This window comes from Gopherus flavomarginatus, chromosome 4, assembly GCF_025201925.1.
Source record: "Gopherus flavomarginatus isolate rGopFla2 chromosome 4, rGopFla2.mat.asm, whole genome shotgun sequence".
Taxonomy (NCBI): domain Eukaryota; kingdom Metazoa; phylum Chordata; order Testudines; family Testudinidae; genus Gopherus; species Gopherus flavomarginatus.
This window is the reverse complement of record NC_066620.1, coordinates 61,106,682-61,127,258: the sequence shown is the minus strand read 5'-3', so window position 1 is coordinate 61,127,258 and position 20,577 is coordinate 61,106,682. Positions and strand designations below refer to the sequence as shown.

The window sequence follows — 20,577 nt, the reverse complement described above, 5'->3', positions numbered from 1 at the left end:
TAGGTTCCTCTGGGATGGAGTCAGCCGGATCATGCCACCACCCCAGATGTGAGCCACTTGTTCTCAGTGAGTCACTTTCTGCCTTGGATGGGTAGGCATCAGGGAAGGAGGGAGGGTCCATGGAGAAAGGGGGACACAGCAAAAAAGTTTAGGAATGTCTATTTTAGGAGAAATGAGCTTAAGCACCATTCTCAATATGCCAATGAGGCACTTAACTATGTACAGTACTCACTCTGACCTCTCTTCTGCTGCAAGATCGGTATAATTTTGCATCTACATAGCTCTTGCTGTGCAGGGTAAGGTGTCCCTGTGCTATCCTACTTCCCACATTTTAATTATGCACATGAGCCGGTGGGTAGTAGGGTGACCACCCATCCCTAATTGGGCTGGACAGTCCCAAAATGTACATTTCAAGTCCTGGTCCCAGGCTGAATGACACCAGGACAGCATTTGTTCCGGATTCCCTGCGGTGCTGCTATACACCTGCCACAGGCTCAGGGGTGGTGCCAGACTCTATGGTATATGTATGTGTGTGTGTGTGGGGGGGGGGGGGGGCTGGGCCTTAGCCCTCCCTCACCACAAGGCTCCACCACCTGTTCTTCCTCTTCCCTCCGAGGCCCAGAGCTGTGTAGTGCAAAGAGCTGCCCCGGGAGCCTGGGCAGTTGTGTGAAGTCCTGGACCCTCTACCTGCCCTTGGGGTTGGGACACAGACCAGGGGCTGCTTTTGGGCTCTTATCACTGCCCAACTCTGGCAGGGAGCGGGGTCTTGGGGGAAGAGGAGGAGCAGGGGGCAGGGCTCCTGCATATGTCCTGTTTTTCCATTTTGAAAAGGTGGTCAGTAGGGTACTGCACTGGGACTCAGGAGACATGGGTTGTATTCATGACTCTACCACTGATCTTATGTGTGACCTTGGGCAAGTCACTTCACTTCTCTAGGCCTCTGTTTCCCTTCCCACCTTTTGTCTGCCTTGTCTGTTTAGACTGCCAGCTCTTTGGAGCAGGGGACTAACTTAGTATGCATTTGTAAAGTGCCTAGCACAATAAGACACAATCTCAGTTGGAGCCTTTAAATGCTACAGTAATAAAAATAATTTTGTACATGCGCATTAAAATATTTTTTTCTATAATGACATGGTGCAATCACTAGTGTTGTTAGACCATGGGAATGGGAACCCTGAACACCTGATTTCTAATCCCAGCTATGTCACTAATTTACTGTGGTTTTGGGCAGATCATTTAATCTCTCTGTTTTATTTTCCCCAGCTATAAAATGAGTAAAAATGGCAGTGAATTTTTACTTCATTTAAATTCACAATGCAGCTCAGTTTCTTCAAAGATGGAAACAGGCAGTATAAGTCTGTTGTACTGTTGAGTAAGTCAAGGAGAGCTGACTGTTTCTGTACTACATGAGTTAGAGAGTTTGGTGGGTTTTGGAGGCTGATTAAAGTATATCATTGTGAGGTGTCTCATATCAGGGAGTTGTTTTCCTGGGAGATCCTTTGGTGTTTCAGACTGGTAAAGAAACTGTTGTTTATTGGGACAGGTCTAGATGTCTCACATTTTTGTGTGAATTTATGGATGGACAGAATGGAATGGAATGAACTTTCAGCATTGTAGCTTACTCCTCCCTCCCCATTTAATCTTCCTGTTTTTCCAGAAATGTGAGGAGAGCAGGACACTATCAGCCTTTCCATAAGAATTTCTACTATACCATCTGGGTAGTGCTCACTCATCTCATTTGTATCTTGTTAAGCATTGTTACTGTCTATCACTATTGTTTAGAAATTCCTTTCCTTGTTTTCAATTTTAGCTGTACCTCTTTGACGCCTGGACCCAGCTGTGATCGGTTTAAGTTGCATATCCCATATGCTGGAGAAACACTCAAATGTAAGTTAAAGCCATTTATATCACCCATTCTCTACTTCTCTCACCTCGTTTTATGTCAGTCACGATGCTGTGTGCTAACAACTCAATATTTCCCAGTGTTTCAAACTTTGCCATTTTATCATGAATCTTGTGATATTTGGTGTCATCATAAAGCTCTAACTTCTGGAGTCATGTGACTATGTGAAAATCTTAGCTTTCATTTAAAAAAATAAGTTTCTAGTTTTCATAGATGCAGAGAAAAGGTTGAAAACATAAAAAGACACCAAAATTTATTATTTTTTAAAATGTTGTGATTAAGATAGTCATAATTTTTGGAGGCCAGACTCATGCTCTTGGAATGCTTTGGGTTGACAATACTGATTTCCTCTCTGGTACTGAGGATTTTCTTACTGCTACAATATTTGTTGTATTGTATAAAGACACAAATAACTAGCGCAGATTGTCATGCTGGGTGAAGCAGTGGAATTTGGTTTTAGTGATTAATACTTTCAGAGCTCATTTGGCTATCAGATCTTCCTTTCTAAATGCCATTTCTAGTGATAGATGTTGGTTTTTTTGACCCTCCCATTGTTGAATGGGTATTTGAGTGTAAAAATTAGATACGAGACTACTTCCTTTCATGTTTTTAGAAGACAGGAAAGAATTTTTTCATCTTCTCCGTTTCCATTCAGCTGCAGGTGAAGAATGGTAAAAGTTGAGAGGAGGGATAACGTTAAAGCAATAATAAAGTGACTGATCTATCTTGGCTATCAAATGCATATAAAAACTTGCTTTATTGTTTCATGGTGGTAATTTTGCTTCCATAAATGTATCTGACTTGTGACGATTACACTTCCATGGAATTTCATGTAGTGTTCATTCAGCTGTAATGATCAAGAAGTGTCCATATGTCTGTCTCAAATCAATTTTTATAGCCTGTCACAGGGTGACTTGCCCTTTAAGCGTGATTGGTCATGTCCCACCTGTAACACTTATTTTCTCCACCTGCATGAGATTAGTCACATGATAGATTGTGTGGCTAAATCAGGGGTTCTGGGATGGAGATAAGACAGAAGCCTGTGGAGAGCCTGAGGGGGAGAATGCAGATATGAACCCATGGGGAGCTGCTGCTTGGTAGAGACTCAAAGGACCAAGGAGTGCCTAGGCCCAGCTTGAGACTAATGGGACAGAAGAGTCTTTTGTGTTTATTTTGGACTTGAATATCCTGCAAGAGGCACTTTTTCTTTAATGACTTAGCTAAATAGCCAGGTCTTTGTAGCAGGTTATCACTGCAACCAAAACAAGCTGAGAGGTTGGGAGGTTCAGTCTAAGTGAGAAGAAACCGAGGCAGTGGCTAGCCCAAAGCTGGACCTGGTAGGGGGTGCAGCTATATAACCTAAGGGCTTCTCTACATGGGAACTTAGTGTGCAGCAAGCTAGGGTGTGAATTTACAGGTCACAAGTTACTCTGCACTAACTCACTATGTGAACACTCTTGTACTAAGCTGAACTGTCTGAGGGCACTTTTGGTACATAGCAAGAATGTTCAGTTGGGGAGATAGTGTGGAGTAGCCAGTGTGCTGTCAGTTCACACTCTAGCTTGCTGCACCCTAATTTCCTCAGGTCTTCAAGTTGGAACACTGTATTATTTCAGTGTGGTCTACTGGCTTGGCTTATTGTAGCTTTGCTTTTATCTGTAAAGTTTTCACTTGGCATTTCTGAAATTCATCATTGCCTCTCAAATTTTATTTAGTAATTAGAGGTGGGTCATCATATTTTTTTATTTAGGCCAGTCAATAAGCAGATGGATAGTACCTATTTTATTCACAAAACATGTTGTTTGTACTCTGGTAGTCACACTTATCTAGAGAGTATGTGGTATAGTTTAAATGCTGAGGAGAATTTCTTTGTATTTCAGTATGCATTAGGACTTTTTATCTGATTGTACAGTACCTTAGAAGCCATACTCCTTTTACAAACAGCAGTCAACAGAGTTAACATTCTATATTGTTACAAATATTTTAATGGTAGTTTGACATTGACAGCAAAATCTATCATTCCAGGAATTTACTTTAGGTAGGCCATGAAATTGTTTGTTTTTCTATTTTTATGATTATAGTCTGCCTAGACTCTAACATGACTGTCAGGATGAAGTGTATATTTAATCTGCTGTTCTAAAAGTACCAAAATGTTGCTTAGGATTCATCACAGAAATATGGCTAGATGTTTTCAGAAAGATGAAAATAGAATCTTGGATGCTAGAGATTACATAGAACACACTGGAGCATCATAAATGTGGATATTTCCAACATGAATTTAGCCTAACCCCTTCAGTACATACACTTCTACCTCGATATAACGCTGTCCTCGGGAGCCAAAAAATCTTACCGTTTTATAGGTGAAACCCATATATTGAACTTGCTGTAGTGCGTAGCCCCCTTCCCCCTCCGAGCACTGCTTTACTGTGTTATATCCGAATTTGTGTTATATCGGGTCACATTATATCGGGGTAGAGGTGTCCTACTTTGGGACATGGTGGTATTTTTTCCTAGTATATGAGGAGGACAACTGTGTCAACTAGTGTTCCTTACTTTTGTGTACACTGTAGTCTCTCTGTTTAGAGAGATGTCCATTTTTAGCTAAAAGTAATAATAAAATTCTTCAGTGTCCAGATGGCAAGTTCAACCCCATTTTAAAGCCTTGAACAACCTACTTCCATATATTAAGTGCCGTAAAACAATGTTAAAGACTTGCTTTGTGGCCACTGCCAGATTGCACTGAAGGATCTTAATAGTGCAACAGCAAGATTGAGACTGTTACCATCGTTTCTGTGGGAATATAATAGCTCCCTCATGTATCACCTGCAGAGCTCTGTTTTCAAACAGTTCATTGAGAGATTAAAAAAAAGTGAGTGTTTTTGAGTACAGAGAGACCAGAGTTGTTCCTGATGAGGGAAGATTTCACAAACAAGCGAGCGATGTGCAAGGAAGTAGGCGTACGAAGTCCATAGTGGTAAATACAGGTAGTTTTGGAAGAGTATGCCTAGAACTGTCCTTCTTGCTTATCTTTGTGGCGTGTGCATTGAACTTTGGTATCAAGATGAAAATGCCATCAAATCAGCTTTTCTTCATTCACCGTGTTTCCAGTTTCCATGATTTAAAAAACCAAAACAGCCAATACCTGCATATAATCATGTTGTTAACCTGTACACTAACTGAATAAGGAACGTGATGCAAATAAGTGTTTTGTTCAGACAAATTGATTTTTCAGATTATTAATAATAATTGATTAACTGAAGTGTTAATTCTTCTTAGCATTATGAGTTTAAAAATGCTTATGAATCATTCATAGCATAAAACAATATTATGGCTCACACAATAAAGATTTGTGCCAATGGGCACAAGAAAGGGTTAATAATTTAGAGTTCAATAAATAAGTCTGTGACCACTGTGGGGGAAGCCTACCATTGTAGGCAAAAAGAAATCTGTAAAAACTCCCCGAAGTCTGTTGCCAGATCTGTTTGTTATCTTTACAAGGCAGAATAATTCTGCAAAGGAAGATTGCAAAATCTGGCAGTAGAAAAAGGTAGGCTGAAATGAGCAGGATCTCCTGTATCCAGGGTATCGTGCCAAACATAGGCTGAAGTGTCTGGTTTCTTTGTGGTTTGTGCTACATCCTCTTTGCAACAGATCAGGTTTGTGCGGATCATCAATCATAACTGCTGCCACAATGCAAATACCCTGGTACTGTGTCCCAATGTGTTGAAAGCGGTTGGCATACTTATTTAGGGAAGTACAGCTGTACAGTCACAGTCTTGTTTTCCATAATATCAGGAAGTTCACAATTGTTACTGTTGTTGCTTTCCTCCTTGAAAAAGGGGAAAAAATGTACTTGTAGCAAATTCAGTAGATGCTGGCCAGCAACTTAAAGTCATGTTTTTGACAGCTTTGGTAACATTAAGCAGTTCAGAATGGCCTTTCCTATCATTTAAATAATTTTCTTCAGTTTCAAATGGAGATTTATTCTTTCAGATTTCATATTCGGTTCACTTTTGCTTTTAGTTTTTGCTTGCTGTGGTGTTCTTGGAACATTATCTGACACCAGCCCAAATAAGGCCTTGAGGATCTCCATTGTTTTTTACTTCATTTAAAGAGCCTCTTATACTGGAGAACACTTTGTATTATATCAGGCATAAATATAAATCAGTTTGTCTATATTGCATATGTATTTTAATAAAAGATTACTAATTTGAAAAGTGTGTTCTTTTGAAGAATTATAGACAGTTCATCTTCTGACGGGGAAATAATAATTTTGTTTTGTTGTTTTTATGATCATGACAGGGTGGATGCCTTAATGGTTTAAACGTCAGGCTTAACCTCCTTATAAGTGTGTATTAAAGTCATAGCGGGGTCATCCTGGACCTTCATTCTTCCATTGTTCTATGGTGTTCCATTAAACTCCACAGTTTGGTATGAAACGGTCTTTCAGCTGTGACCTTAAAATCATGGTGCTGTCTGCTTTGCATTGCTGTTAAATACCCTATGTCAGTTTTCACAAATACCATTTTTTCAAATATAGAGGCTTACCTGATTGTCTTTGGTCAAAATTCCAGCCCCTATTCTAATATAAAATAAATGTCTTAAATATCAAGTAACATAGAGGCTGCTGTACTGAGTTCCTTAATCAACTTTCATATTTATTTCAATTAAAAGACTAATTTTTGACTCTGAATTCTATGTGTATAATGCTTGTTTTTAATTAGGTTATCGTTTTTTTCCTTGAAAGAAAAAAAGAATTGTCCTCTTTCAAAATGACTGTCACATCTCATTGTTCCCAGTGAGCATGAGACTATTGGCTGCTCTCAGCTAAGATGTTTTTTCAAAATAGCCACTGCCTTCCATTGCTCCTGGAGGGAATTAAGTCAAGTTGCTCTCAGGAATAATGATAGGCCTTTTGTCCTATCAGGAGATGGAGAGGAACAGTGTGAGGAGCAGCTAGGGTGACCAGATGTCCCGATTTTATAGGCATAGTCCCAAATTTTGGGCCTTTTTCTTATATAGGCTCCTATTACCCCCCACCTCCGTCCTGATTTTTCACATTTACTGTCTAGTCACCCTAGGAGGAGGTGAATGGAAGCAGTAGCCATCTTAGCTGATGACAGCCTGCGACCTTCTTTCCACTGAGAAAAATGGGAGCTTGGGAGGGCAATTTAAGAAGGGTAGCTGAACTGAGGGCAGTCTTTTTCCTCAGTTTCATTGACAATAATAGATGACAGCCATTTTGAAAAAGGACAGTTCCTCATGGAATACTCTGAACTAGAACATTACTTATTCAGCCTCTTTCATTTATGAAGAATAATGGAGAAATGACGATTAATCCTAAAAAAAGATCTTCAAATGTAGCCTATGCACAAGGTTTCAACTATATGGGAAGTTTTGAAGAGTCTGTAATATTCCCATTATTAACATAATTATGTACAAAAACGATCAGATAACATATAACGGGGAGATTGCATCCTTGCTTCAAGGGCAAAACTCTGTCTTAACTATGGAGCTGCAACTGAGCTACCACATATGCGAAGTACGGGGCAACTTCTTATTCTGAAAAATTAATTATTGTTTGAGAAGTGTTCACTGTGAGCAGGTTTGTTAATATTTTGGTTGGGTTTTACCTTTTATGAATGATAACCATAATTCTAGTATTTCTTAATGCCCTGTTTTAATTATCAGTCCCTGGATCATTGTACTTTGGCTTCATTTAATCCTGTGTTGTCTTGTTTCTGATTTTTTTTTTTCACTCAAAAGCTTTCACTACTTTTTACTGCTAAGAAATTCTGATAGAATTTTCTTCTATGCTGTTCACATTTCTTTTTTCAGGCGCTGTGCCTCTCTTTGTCCTTGAGTGCTGTCATCTGGAATTTAACGGTGATTAAACAATGTGTTGCCCTTGTAATGCTACTGTTCTTCTCTGTGGCCTCTTGAACTACAGTATTTTTATCTTATTCTTCCTGATTTTCACTGTTTTTTGTGAGTGGTTTACAGATCTGAGCTCTACTCTCACCACTTCATTTTTCTTCCTTTATCGTGAAGAGCATTTTTTGTCTCCTCTGAAGACTAATTTTTCTTTTTAAAAATTTTTTCAGTCCGATTTCTGTCTCACCGTTTCTTATTCAGTTGAATCACGAAACTAGCGATGGAAATACTAGTGGATCACCCAATCTATCGTGCTCTTACCAGCCTGTGCAGTAATGTTCCCCTCAGGACATGTTATAGTTCTGTATTCATTCTTTTTCCTAGTGCAATAGGTTCTTCTTCTAGTCCTCTTTGGCCTGTTTCTTCAAGGTGAGATCCTATGTTGTTCGTTGCTTATTGGTTCTGCAAAACTGTTTGAACCCTCTTGATACGTTTTTGCCTCTTTACTGATTTATTTGCTTATCTGGAGTTATTTTTACTTTAGATTCTTTTGTTTACGTAAAGTCATAAAAAGTAATTTTTCAAATTAAAGTATGATTTGAAAGACTTCCATAATTAGGCTGCAGCATGTTTTTCCAGTATTTTATATAAAGCTTTGAATATTTTGCACCAGAGGTGGTTAATACTTTGCTTGAGCTTGGTTGAGTTCTTGGTTCCTGTATAGTCAGCCCAGTTGTCAGGCTTCTTCTACTTGGGGATACTCTTTCACTGTCTATTAAATCTCACCACTGGGAATCTTCCAATAATAGCCTCATTTTTTCTTTGCTTTATTTCATCTTATTTCTAGTTTATAACTGCTGTTCCATTCTAAACAATCATTTTCCCTCATTTCTATCTCTAGCATGCCCTTGACTTAGATAACATTTTGACTTTTCTCTGTCCACAATTTCAGTGTGCCTTGAACAAGTAAACATACGGCATTGTCTTTCCTTTTTTAATCCAAAGTTTTCAGACAGTAGATTATTTTTTAAACAAGAGAAATATCCTTCAAGACAATTCCACCTCCTTTTTTGCTGTCCTAGACTCAGACCTCCCATTTGCCTCCACGGTATATATCCTCTTTATTCAACATACCTCCTTCAGTGTCTGACTCTACTTATCATTATTCTGCTCTGTGTCTGGTGAAATCCTCATCTATATCTTCATCTTCTCTTGCTTTGATTATTGCTTCTCTTTTTTATGTTCATACCAATTACCAACATCTTCGGAAATCTACTGCCCATCTTCTCATTGGCCCTCCAATATCTTGACAGATGAAAGGAGACATGACAAAGTTGGTCCATCAGTGCTGCTTATCAATGGTATGGGGAAAGAGCCCGATGTGTGATCAGCAAACCTTCCCACAGTGGATACAGGTTCACTCACCAGGTGGTGGTTGAAGCATACTCTGCTTCATGGCTTGCCTGCAAGCCTCAGCCTGGGCTCTCTGATGGCTCTCCACAGTAACTGCACCAGCCTTAACCTGGCTTCTCCAAACTGAGCGATTGTGGGCAGGATTTTCCCAGTTGTCAGTGGGAATACTGGATTTCTTGAGACCTTGCTTGACCTTGTCACTGTATCAGAGCATTGGCCTTCCTCTGCATCAGGGTGGTTCTTAAGTTGGTCATAGAGTACAACCTTTGGCAGACGATCCTGAGGCGTGCGTTCCTCGTGCCCCAATCGGCAAAGCCTGTGAACATTCAGCATAGGCTGCATAGACTAGTGGTCTCCAAACTGTGGGGCACGGCCCCCTGGGGGCACAGAGGAATGTTCAGTTGGTGCGGCGAGGCTGGACCAGCCCTCATGGGGGCAGGGAGGGAGCACCACCCAGCCCTGCTCCACCCCCAGCTCTGCTGTGGTCCCTACTTCCTCTCTGTTCCTGTCCCTGGCCTTGGCCCCTGGCCACTGCTTCACTCCTGGCCCTGTCCCCAGTTCTGCCCCCAGCCTTGGCCCCCTTAGTCCTGTTCATGTCCGGGGTGGGGAGCAGAGGAGGGCATGGCTATGAAAAGTCTGGGGACCCTGGCATAGACTGTAGGCCAGTTCTATCAAAGATCTCATTATTAGTGATCTGTTGGTTCCAAGTAACTTTTCCCACCTTCTCGCATTTCCAGATGAATACAGCCACCTCCACTGGCTTCTCATTCACTTCAGGATCTAGTACAAAATTGCTCTTATTTAAAAACTCTACAAGTATTTGCTCCAGTCTGTCTCATATCTTATCACTGTTCCCCCACTTTGGTTCTCTGGTACTGGCTCTATTTCTCTTCCTTCACGGAATCTTAGCTATATGTTTTGCAACAGCAGCTCTTGCCATCTAGAACAGTCTTGCTGTATCTTTTTGTATTGGTGTATCCCACCACCAATCCCCAGAACTACACGGGCTGCAAAAACACAGAGAGTTTGTATATATGTTCTCTCTTTCTCTTTAGGTTCTCTCCTTTGCTTCTGATGTAGAAGTGCTGAAGATTGGTTGTGCAAAACAACGTTTTGCTTACTTGGGCTGGGTGATGTTCTAGCATTCTAATTGAGTATGGAAGAAGATTACCAATTAGGAAGATGCTTTAACTGCAGATTTGTCCTTCTACTTTACAGATCCCACAAAAAATAACATGTTTCAAGAATAAAGAATGTACAAATTTCTTAAACACGTATTATATCAAGTCACTACTGTAATTAGTTGTGGTATCATTTTTCTTAATAGCAAGATTAATAGAGTTTAAGGCCAGAATAGACACTAGATTATCTGGTCTGATCTGCTGTAAATCAGAGGCCATTAAATTTCATCCAGTTATTGTATTGAACCCAATAACTTGTGTTTGATTAAAACCTAATTTGTGTTTAGTTAAAGCATATCTTCCACAACATAGTAGTACACAGTATTTTCTGCTCATTAAAGTACTTACACATGATGATCAAGTCACCTCTCAATCTTGTTTTTGATCACCTAGACAGATTGAGCTCTTTAAAAATCTCACTGTAAGGCATTTTCTCCAGCCCTTGAATAACTTTTATGGCTCTTTTTTGCACCCTCTCCAATTTTTCAATGTCCTTTTAAAATGTGGAAACCAGAACTGGATGCAGTATTTGAGTATCATTCTTGCTATTGCTGTATATGGGGCAAAATCATCTCACTCCTCTCCTGTATATATATCCAAGGATCCCAGTAGCCATTTTTGCCAGAGCATCGCACTAGAAGCTCATGGAGTTGCTTGTCCACTATGACCGCTAGATCCTCTTCTGAGTCACTGCTTTCCAGGATATAGTCTCCCCATTCTGAAGTTATAGCCTGCATTACTTGTTCCTAGGTGTATAACTTTCTGGTGTCCGCATTTGGCGTGTTTTGTTTGAACGGTCTCAGCTTACAAAGTGGTCCAGAACTCTCCATATGACTGGCTTGTCTTCATCATTATTTACTACTCTGCCAATCTTTGATTCACAAATTTCAGTATTTCTGATTCTATATTTGTTTATTTATTTATAGAACATTGATGAAAAATGTGAAGAACCCCATTAGAAGCCCTGCAGAACCCCATTAGAAACATCTGTCCTCCATGATGATTTCCCATTGACAACTGCTTTTTGACATCTATCAATTAACCAGTTCTTAATCTATTTAACGTGTGCTTTATTGATTATATATATTGCTCATTTTTAAATCAGAATATTGTGTGGCACAAAGTGAAATGTCTTACCAGAGTCTAAATATATTGCATCTATGCAGTTATCTTTATCAACCAAACTTGCAGTTGCCTTAAAGAATGAAATCAGGTTTGCTTGACAAGACCTGTTTTCTATAAAACCACATTGACTGGCATTAACTGTATTCCTAGACTTTAATTCTTTATCAGTTGAATCTTGTATCGCTTTTCCTATTATTTTACTCAGGATTGATATCTGATTGTTTGGTCTGTAGTTTCCCAAGTCATCTTATGTGCCTTTTTTAAATATTGGCACAATAGTAGCACTCATCCAGTTTTCTGAAATTTCCCAATATTCCAAGATTTATTAAATATTATCATCAGTGGGTCAGAGATTCTTGGACGCACGTTATCCGAGCCTTTGATTTAAAAATGTATATCCCTAGTAGATGATGATTAACGTCCTCCTCAGTTTCTAATGGTCTCAAAATTACTCATCAGCCTGATGTGATACAAGCACATCATCCTGCTTTTTTTCATAGACAGAACAGAAATATTTATTGAACACTTCTGCCTTTTTCTGCATAATTTTTAATATTTTTACAATCTCCATGTAGTAATAGGCCTATGCCATTCTTAGGATTTCTTTTGTTCCTAATATAGCTAACCCCCCGCCCCCAATCCACCTCCTTATTGTCCTTAGTCCTGCAAGCCATGGATTTTTCCCTGATGTCTTTAGCTTACAATATCACTTTTCTACGCTTCATAACTTCTAATTTATATTGATTACCATCTGTTCCCCCTGTTTCTATTTGTTATATATTGCTTTTTTATTTCTAATTGCTGCCTTCATTTTGCCACTCAATCAGGATGGGCTTTTAGCCAAAGTTGTCCTCTTTCTTGATTGTTGTATTGTAACTTTTTGGCCATTTAATAAACTTTTCTTAAAGAGCTCCAGATTTTCCTCACAATTAATTTTGCTCATGATTTTCCTCAGCTTTGGGAAATCAGCCTTTTTGAAGTGCCGGGTATACATGTTACTGGTTGTGATTCTCTGTTTGTCCATATTGAATATAATCAGGTCATAATCATTGGTTCCTAGGCAACCATCAATTCCTTGTCCAGTGATTAATTCATCTTTATCCATCATAATAAGGTCCAAAATAGAGTCACCTCATGTTAGACGCTATACCTTTTGTGCTAAATTATCTATAATTTTTAGAAACTCTAATGATGACTGCATGTGGCTTCTAGCATGTCTTCCAAACTGAAATCCTCCATAACACAATTTTTCTTTTCAGACTTCTTAGACAAGTGCTTAAGGAGTAACTCATCCTGTTATTTGGCTTGATTTGGCAGTCTGTTAAAGACCCCACCAGTACCCCCTCCTGGGATTTGTTAGCATGTTGATTTGTAAGCTTTCAAATCCTGTTTTTCTGAGTTACTAATAATCTCTTTAGGAAGGATACAGGGGGCAGTGGTGAGAGGTGGCACCCTACATTAAAGACACTATAATTTCTTTTAATCCGTGATCTTTAACATTCCAGTCATGCAGATTGTCCCACAAAGTTTCAGTAATGCCAATTTTTTAAATGAGAATTTCCAGTTTCTCTTACTTGTTACTCAGATGGTATACGAGCAACTGAAAAATGTATTCTCTTCATGGTCTTTGACACACTGATTCAATCTGTTATTGGCACACTGAGTTTGAGTTTGTACTGCATCTGCCTCCATTGCACCCATCTCTTGCATTATTCACTTTCCTGGCTCCTGCAGCTAGTCTCCATCTGAGAAGATTAGCACCCATATATGTGAGATGCAAATTGTCCTGTTTGTACAGCCCTGTCTCCCTCTGAAAAGTGGCCCAGTGCCCCACAAAACCAAAACTTTCAACATCACACCAGTGATGCAGGCAGGGGTTTAGCTCCAGTATTTTCTGCCTTCCCTCACTTGTGGGACCAGAAAGTCGTCTGAAAAGATCATTTGAATGTGCTCCCTTCCAAGATCTCTGAAGTCTTCTATAATATGCACTGTTCCACACAATGCTGAGTCATTGCTTCCAATATGTATCATCACTAATGGAGAACAACTTCATAAACCTGTCCAGTGTTGCAGTTACATCTCATATTTTCATTCCAGGGAAAAAGCACACCATCCTGTTTTCCTTGTATTCCTTGCTGAATTCTGCGTCCACTCTTCTTAATATAGAGTTATTGTTGACTGTGGTTTGAATTCTTAGGATGATTGAAGAATACCTCGTGGTGGCTACTTGCTTCATACTGCATGTATGTCCCCTCAGCTTCCTGTTCTATTCCTCTAGACACAGGTTCCATGACAGTTGACTTTTGAGTATCTGATTACGTGAAGTTGAATGCTTTCTGGCTCTTTCCTCTCTTAGTCAGAAATTGCCAGTCTGTTCCTTTGGTTTTTTCTCTCTCCAGTTCTATTAACACCAATCCCTCTTCTTGTGGTGTTTGCGGCAACAGTATTGGATTCTTGGTGTCCAAGAAGTCTTCATTTTCTTGGATGCTGGGCAGTGTTGAAACTTCCATTTTCAGACCACATATCTTTTCCTGCAGTGTGGCCACTTACTTGCACTTCATGCAGCAGGACTTCTCTTCTATCTTCCAGCACAAAAGAAAATCTAACATGTCCAAGGCAGGTCACAGCTATGACCTCCAAAACTTTCATTAATAATTGTTTTGTTGCGGTGGAGTCGTAGTGTCGGTGCTTATATTATCCAAATTCATTACTGAGCCTTAAACTTGCTCTTGATTCTGAAAATGTTTTAAAACTGATAGTATGAAAATGACAGTTTTCTTCTCTCTCTTGCTCTTCCACTCTCTTTCAAAATCCATTTATAAAATTAAATACATTCTTTTGGAATAGATGAGTATTTGATTAGTAGGTAATGCATGAGGTAGCAGTAGCTAGTGAGACATTGAGGGTGGTCTAATGGCAGGTACAGCATGCTGCCACACAGAGATGTTGGTTCAGGTTCCAAGAAACTGAGCTAGGTACAGTTAGGAGGAGTTGGAGGCAGCAAATTCAGCTATTCTGGAGAAAGAATACATTGCAATACTCTGTTTGAACCCTTCCTCAGGTGACTCAGTAGTGGGCCTGACAGACTCCATAGAGGGACCCCTTCAACTGTGCTCTGTGTGGGGCTTTTGAGTGCGGAATTGGATGAATGTTTCTTTAGGAGTATACACAAGGAGAGCTGAATAGCAGAGATTATATCTGTCATGCAAAGCTGAGAGCAGAATTCAGCCCTCTGTATGTTGTAGTACAAAATAGGATAAAAATGAACATTAATGCTTTAGCATTAAACTTTATTTTTCTTTGTTTTCTGGGTTTAAGTGAGACTTCTAATTATCTGGCTGTAATTTTTCATGGCTTGTTTATAATAACTAATGTCCTTGGTCATAAGAAGTTAATCACTCCTAAGTTCTTGTAGTCATAAATTGGTGTTTCTTTAATCCCTCTTTTGTTTAAAAAAAAATAAAAGTGCATAATGTTAATTCATTCTTCCACCACAGCAGTTCTCAGATTGGTCTGTTGAGTGCTTGTTGGTCATCCACAGAGATGATTCCATTCCTTTTTTACATCTGTTAAATTGTATTATAGAATCAAAAAATACAGTTCTAATATTATTTATCCATGTAAGTAATTTCTGTAGTTGCAAGAGACATGATGCAGTATATGATTGGTTCCCTTCTTTTGTTTGCAAACATGAGAGGGCTGGGCATGCACAAAACTATCTGCCTGGTAACATGTGATCCACATTATGGAAAAAAAATTGAGAACTATTTTACCTCATGTTGTACCATTCTAGTACTTAGGCTGGATGACTGGGTGTCTCCTGGCATTCCCATAGGCAGCACATAAGGGTATGGGTCCTCCCATATGAGAGGAACTCCTCCTCAATAAGTGATTTTAAGATAGGGTGACCAAATGTCCCGATTTTTATAGGGACAGTCCCTATTTTTGGGTCTTTTTCTTATATAGGCTCCTATTATCCACCCACTCACCCACTGTCCCGATTTTTCACATTTGCTGTCTGGTCACCCTGTTTCGAGAGGTGCCTGTGGGGTGTGTCTTCCAGCCTCAGAGTGCGGGAAACTCTTTAATAACAGCAGCAGGAAGGGAGGAACTACATCTATACCTTCTGTATTCTTCACCTTGAATGGACTCTTACACTATGTGTTAACTGCTAAACAATCTGATCCATCTGGTATTTAGCGTTGACATTCTGAGTACCTTACCCAGACCTGAAGAAGAGCTCTCTGTAGCTCAAAAGTTGTGTCTTTCTCCAGTACAAGTTGGTTCAATAAAAGATGCTACCTCACCTACTTTGTCTTTCCAATGCATAAATCCCATTGAAAGCATCGAACTAATGACTGAAAGCAAAGAGGAAAATTATTGTGTTTTCAGGATTGATTTGAAAAAAAGTGGCTGAAAAAAACAGTATGACAAGTTTTATGTGCTACTGTGATAAGGGGTTTAACTTAAGGTGACCTCAGCTGGTGATAATGAGAGAGAGAGCTCAGTCCAATATTCTGAAGGGCTTTCTACGTGAAGAGGGAGGGCATTGATTTTAATGTAGAATTTTACTGTCCTCTAGGAGTCTTGATTCACACATAGGGTATTTGGCTTATGCTGTGTGGTGTTAAGGACAATCCTGAAAACAGCCTTTTGTTAATTGTAGACACCAGAAAACTGTAGAGAAGAGTATTGCAGTAGTCTAAACTGTATTAAATGCACTAATGCTGTCACCAACAAAGACCTCTATGGCCACAAATGATAGGTAAGCACATCAGTGCCTGACCAGGCAACCAGAGCAACAGTGTCAAACTGCAAATTTTCTACCTCTTACCATAGAGTGTGTATATTTTAAAACTCCATCTTATTCAAATAGTAATTGGGTAATATCTAAACTCAAAAGGGTTGCATTTCAGAGGATCCTTATCTAGAAGCTATAGCACAAGACTGAGAGGCAATCAGTGTTCTGTGTTGGCTCTGCCATTGATTTGCTCTGTGACCTTTGGGTGTGGGGATGTCATACAACTTTCTGTGTTTCAGTTTCACCATCTGTAAAATAAGGATATTACACAGATATTGGGAGGCTTGATTGATTTGAACATATGAGCTCTTCCAAGAACCTAAAAGTGCTTTACAGATGTTAAAAGTTCAGATTCTGATCCTGCAATGGGCTGTGCATGGACAGATCCCTGCACCTGCATTAAATCCCACTGACTTAAATGGTGCTCAGCACAGTTGCAGGGATTCACTTGTGGAGCTCATTGTAGGATCAAAGCTTTCGTCTTCAGCCTCCCTAGTGAAGTAGGAAAGTATCCCCACTTTATAGATGTGGTGGGTGGGAAGGGAAGGCATAACTAAACTAACTTGCACAGAATTATATAGGCAATGAATTGAAGAACTCCGGGAGTAAAACCCCTGGATGGTGATTCCTAGGTTTGGTGCTTCTCAACTAAAAAAGATGACATTATAAATGATTTAAACATTTACTGCATATACAGTTAATATTTAGGTTGGATTGTAATATCTGTTATGTTTTCATATTTTTAGAGGTCAGAAATTTTCAGACTGAACAGATTTCGTTTGGAAAATGCTGCTCTTATGAAATCAAAACTAGGGCTGTCAAGCAATTAAAAAAAAATCACGATTAATTGTGCAATTAAAAATTAATTGTGATTATTTGTGTGATTAATCTCACTGTTAAACAGTAATAGAATACCATTTATTTAAATATTTTTGGATGTTTTCTACATTTTCAAATATATTGATTTCAATTATAACACAGAATACCAAGTGTAAAGTGCTCACTGTGTATTTATTTTTGATTACAAATAATTGCACTCTAAAAAACAAAAGAAATAGTATTTTTCAATTCACCTATGTACTGTAGTACCATCTCTTTATCATGAAAGTTGAACTTACAAATGTAGAATTTTGTGCAAAAAATAACTGCACTAAAAAATAAAACAATGTAAAACTTTAGAGCCTACAATTCCACTCAGCCCTACTTCTTGTTCAGCCAGTCACTCAGACAAACAAATTTGGTTACAATTTGCCAGAGATAATGCTGTCTGCTTGTTTACAATGTCACCTGAAAGTGAGAACAGGCGTTCACATGACACTGTTGTAGCCAGCATCGCAAGATATTTATGTGCCAGATGCGCTGAAGATTCATATGTCCCTTCATGCTTCAGCCTCCATTCCAGAGGAGATGCATCCATTCTGATAACTGGTTCTGCTCGATAACGATTCAAAGCAGAGTGGACCGATACATGTTTATTTTCATTTTCTGAGTCAGATGCCACCAGTGGAAGGTTGATTTTTCTGTTTTGGTGGTTCTGATTCTGTAGTTTCTGCATTAGAGTGTTGCTCCTTTAAGACTTCTGAAAGCATGTCCAGACCTCATCACTCTCAGATTTTGGATGGCACTTCAGATTCTTAAACCTTGGGTCAAGTGTTGTAGCTATTTTTAGAAATCTCACATTGGTACCTTCTTTGTGTTTCGTCAGATCTTCAGTGAAAGCGTTCTTAACGCAAACAACATGCTGGGTCATCATCCGAGACTGCTATAACATGAACTATATGGCAGAATGTGGGTAAAACAGAGCAGGAGACATACGATTCTCCCCCAAAGAGTTCAGTCACAAATTAAATTAATGCATTTTTTTAACGAGTGTCATCAGCATGGAAGCATGTCCTCTGGAATGGTGGCCAAGGCATGAAGGGGCATATGAATGTTTAGCATATCTGGCATGTAAATACCTTGCAACACTGACTACAAAAGTGCCATGCGAATGCCTGTTCTCACTTTCAGGTGACATTGTAAATAAGAAGCAAGCAGCAGTATCTCCTGTAAATGTCAACAAACTTGTTTGTCTTAGCGATTGAACAAGAAATAGGATTGAGTGAACTTGTAGGTGCTAAAGTTTTACATTGTTTTGTTTTTGAGTACAGTTATGTAACACAAAATATCTACATTTTGTAAGTTATACTTTCACTATAAAGAGATGGCACTACAGTACTTGTATGAGGTAAATTGAAAAATACTATTTCTTTTGTTTATCATTTTTACAGGGCAAATATTTGTAATAAAAAATAATATAAAGTGAGCACTGTACACTTTGCATTCCATGCTGTAATAGAAATCAATATATTTGAAAATGTAGAAAAAGATCTAAAAATATTTAATACATTTCAATTGGTATTCTGTTGCTTAACAGTGTGATTAATCGTGATTCATTTTTTTTAACCGTGATTAATTTTTTTGAGTTAATTGCTTGAGCTAACCGCAATTAATCAACAACCCTAATCAAAACATTTTGTAGTATCTTACTGATTTAGTTAAATTTTTGATGAAAAATTATCAGAGCTCTTTGTTTACATATGACTACTATATTACAATAGTTGAAACAAAGCACTTCCTCCTGCTCAAAACAAAATGTTCTTTTGTGGGAAATTTCAACTTTCTGTTCCAGCTTAATGGGCATAAAGTTATTTCAATCAATGTAGCTGTTTTCAGATATGTTCCCTATCAAATCCCAGTGCAACATAGATTATAGCTCATCATTATGTTTTGAAACAAAATTAAACAGAAAAACATTGTATAGAAATTCTTAGTGGATTGATTGGGTGGTTCAGTCATAGACTACAGAAGCTTTCAGCTTTAGGTCACTGTTTCAAATCCCTAGGAGCGCTGTGAACGAAATTTGTTTCCATGTGATGCTGGTCTGGTGACTTACCTGAAATGCGTTTGATGGTTTCTACTTCAGTTTCCAGTGGACAGGCATTCGCATTAATAAAAAACATGAGTTGCACACTAGTTGGCAGGGAGACCTAGGATTGAAGCCCATCGTGACTGAGCTGCCTTCATCCCTATAATAAGAATACCTAGCACTTGCATATCATTTTTGTCTGTGGAACTCATAAAGTGCTTTACAGAGGAGGTTAATGTCATTATCCCCATTTTACGAATGAGAGAAAGTGAAGCAGAGAGAATGCAGGTGATTTGACTAAGATCATCCAACAGGCCAGCATCAGAACTAGGAATAGAACCTGGGTCTCGTAATCACTCTATCTATGGACCACTCTGCTTCTCGAGGTGGCACCTTTCAATGAGTGTTGAGACGTATTTGCAGAACTTTAGCAGTTACAGATCCTCCATGTTCCCATCCTCTACCTGTCCCATGACTGAATAGAGGACATCAGGTTGGAAGGCTGTTTATCCACTATTTTTTTCGGCACTAAATTAATACACACGTTTTTGAAAGCTAAAAAACACCTAGAGGTTTTGTCTCTGTGTGAACAGAATTTTATATACTACTTTCCTGTCTTCAGTTTTACTGTGCTATATGGGTTTTACACAGTTGATAGTACATAATAGGTTTTAGCTGTTGGCTTCTTTCTTTTCATGCCTACTTCCCCAAAAATCTATTTTACATGCAGAGCTTGTGGAGTTACTGCCTATTATATACCTTCAAATGGAGACTGGAGTAGTTCAGAAGCAGGGAAGAAGTACTGAATGCAGTTTCTTTCGAAGCCAGTTCCTTCTGTTTAGCTGAGTGTTGTTCTTTGAAAGTTTACATGATAACAATCACATCTTGATCTGCGTAAACTCTGAATTTTATTTGACATTTAAGTTTATAGTACAAACTAGATTTTTTTACCTACTGCAAGCATTCATAATCTTGCTAAGTAGTTTTGTTACATATTTTGTGATATTTAAGATGAGAACTCCATGTCAGAGATTGTGACCTAATTAATATTCTTATTTAATTTCAGATGGCATTAATACACATTAAAAATAACATATAGTCCAGATATTTAGCATTTCCATTATATTCTGTTCCACTCAGTCAGGATGTGATTAGTTGGGATGACTCCAGCTGATCTATTACATCCTTTCCCAAATATTGTTTACTGAGAAAAAACGCTGCATGATAGGATAAGACCATTCCAAATCCATGATGCTATCTGTTTAATACCCAGATTTGAGGACAGTCTGTGTCTCAGTCAATACAGATAGTAAGGTCCACAGAGATTTATACAGAACTTAGAAGCTCTGTACCTCCCTTAATCCCCACAGAG

General features: G+C 38.8%; 1 protein-coding gene across 5 annotated transcripts in view; it reads left to right on the top strand.

Moving 5' to 3' along the window:
• The window catches only part of BABAM2 (BRISC and BRCA1 A complex member 2), a 337,614-nt gene that overhangs the window by 38,868 nt on the left and 278,169 nt on the right, over nt 1-20,577 (top strand). For all 5 annotated transcript variants that reach the window (XR_007773757.1, XM_050948585.1, XM_050948586.1 and 2 more), the window contains exon 3: nt 1,811-1,887. Coding sequence is in view for 4 of the 5 variants with exons in the window: in XM_050948585.1 (XP_050804542.1) it covers nt 1,811-1,887 (77 nt within the window). In the remaining variant the exon portion in view is untranslated. The remainder of the gene's footprint in view (nt 1-1,810; nt 1,888-20,577) is intronic.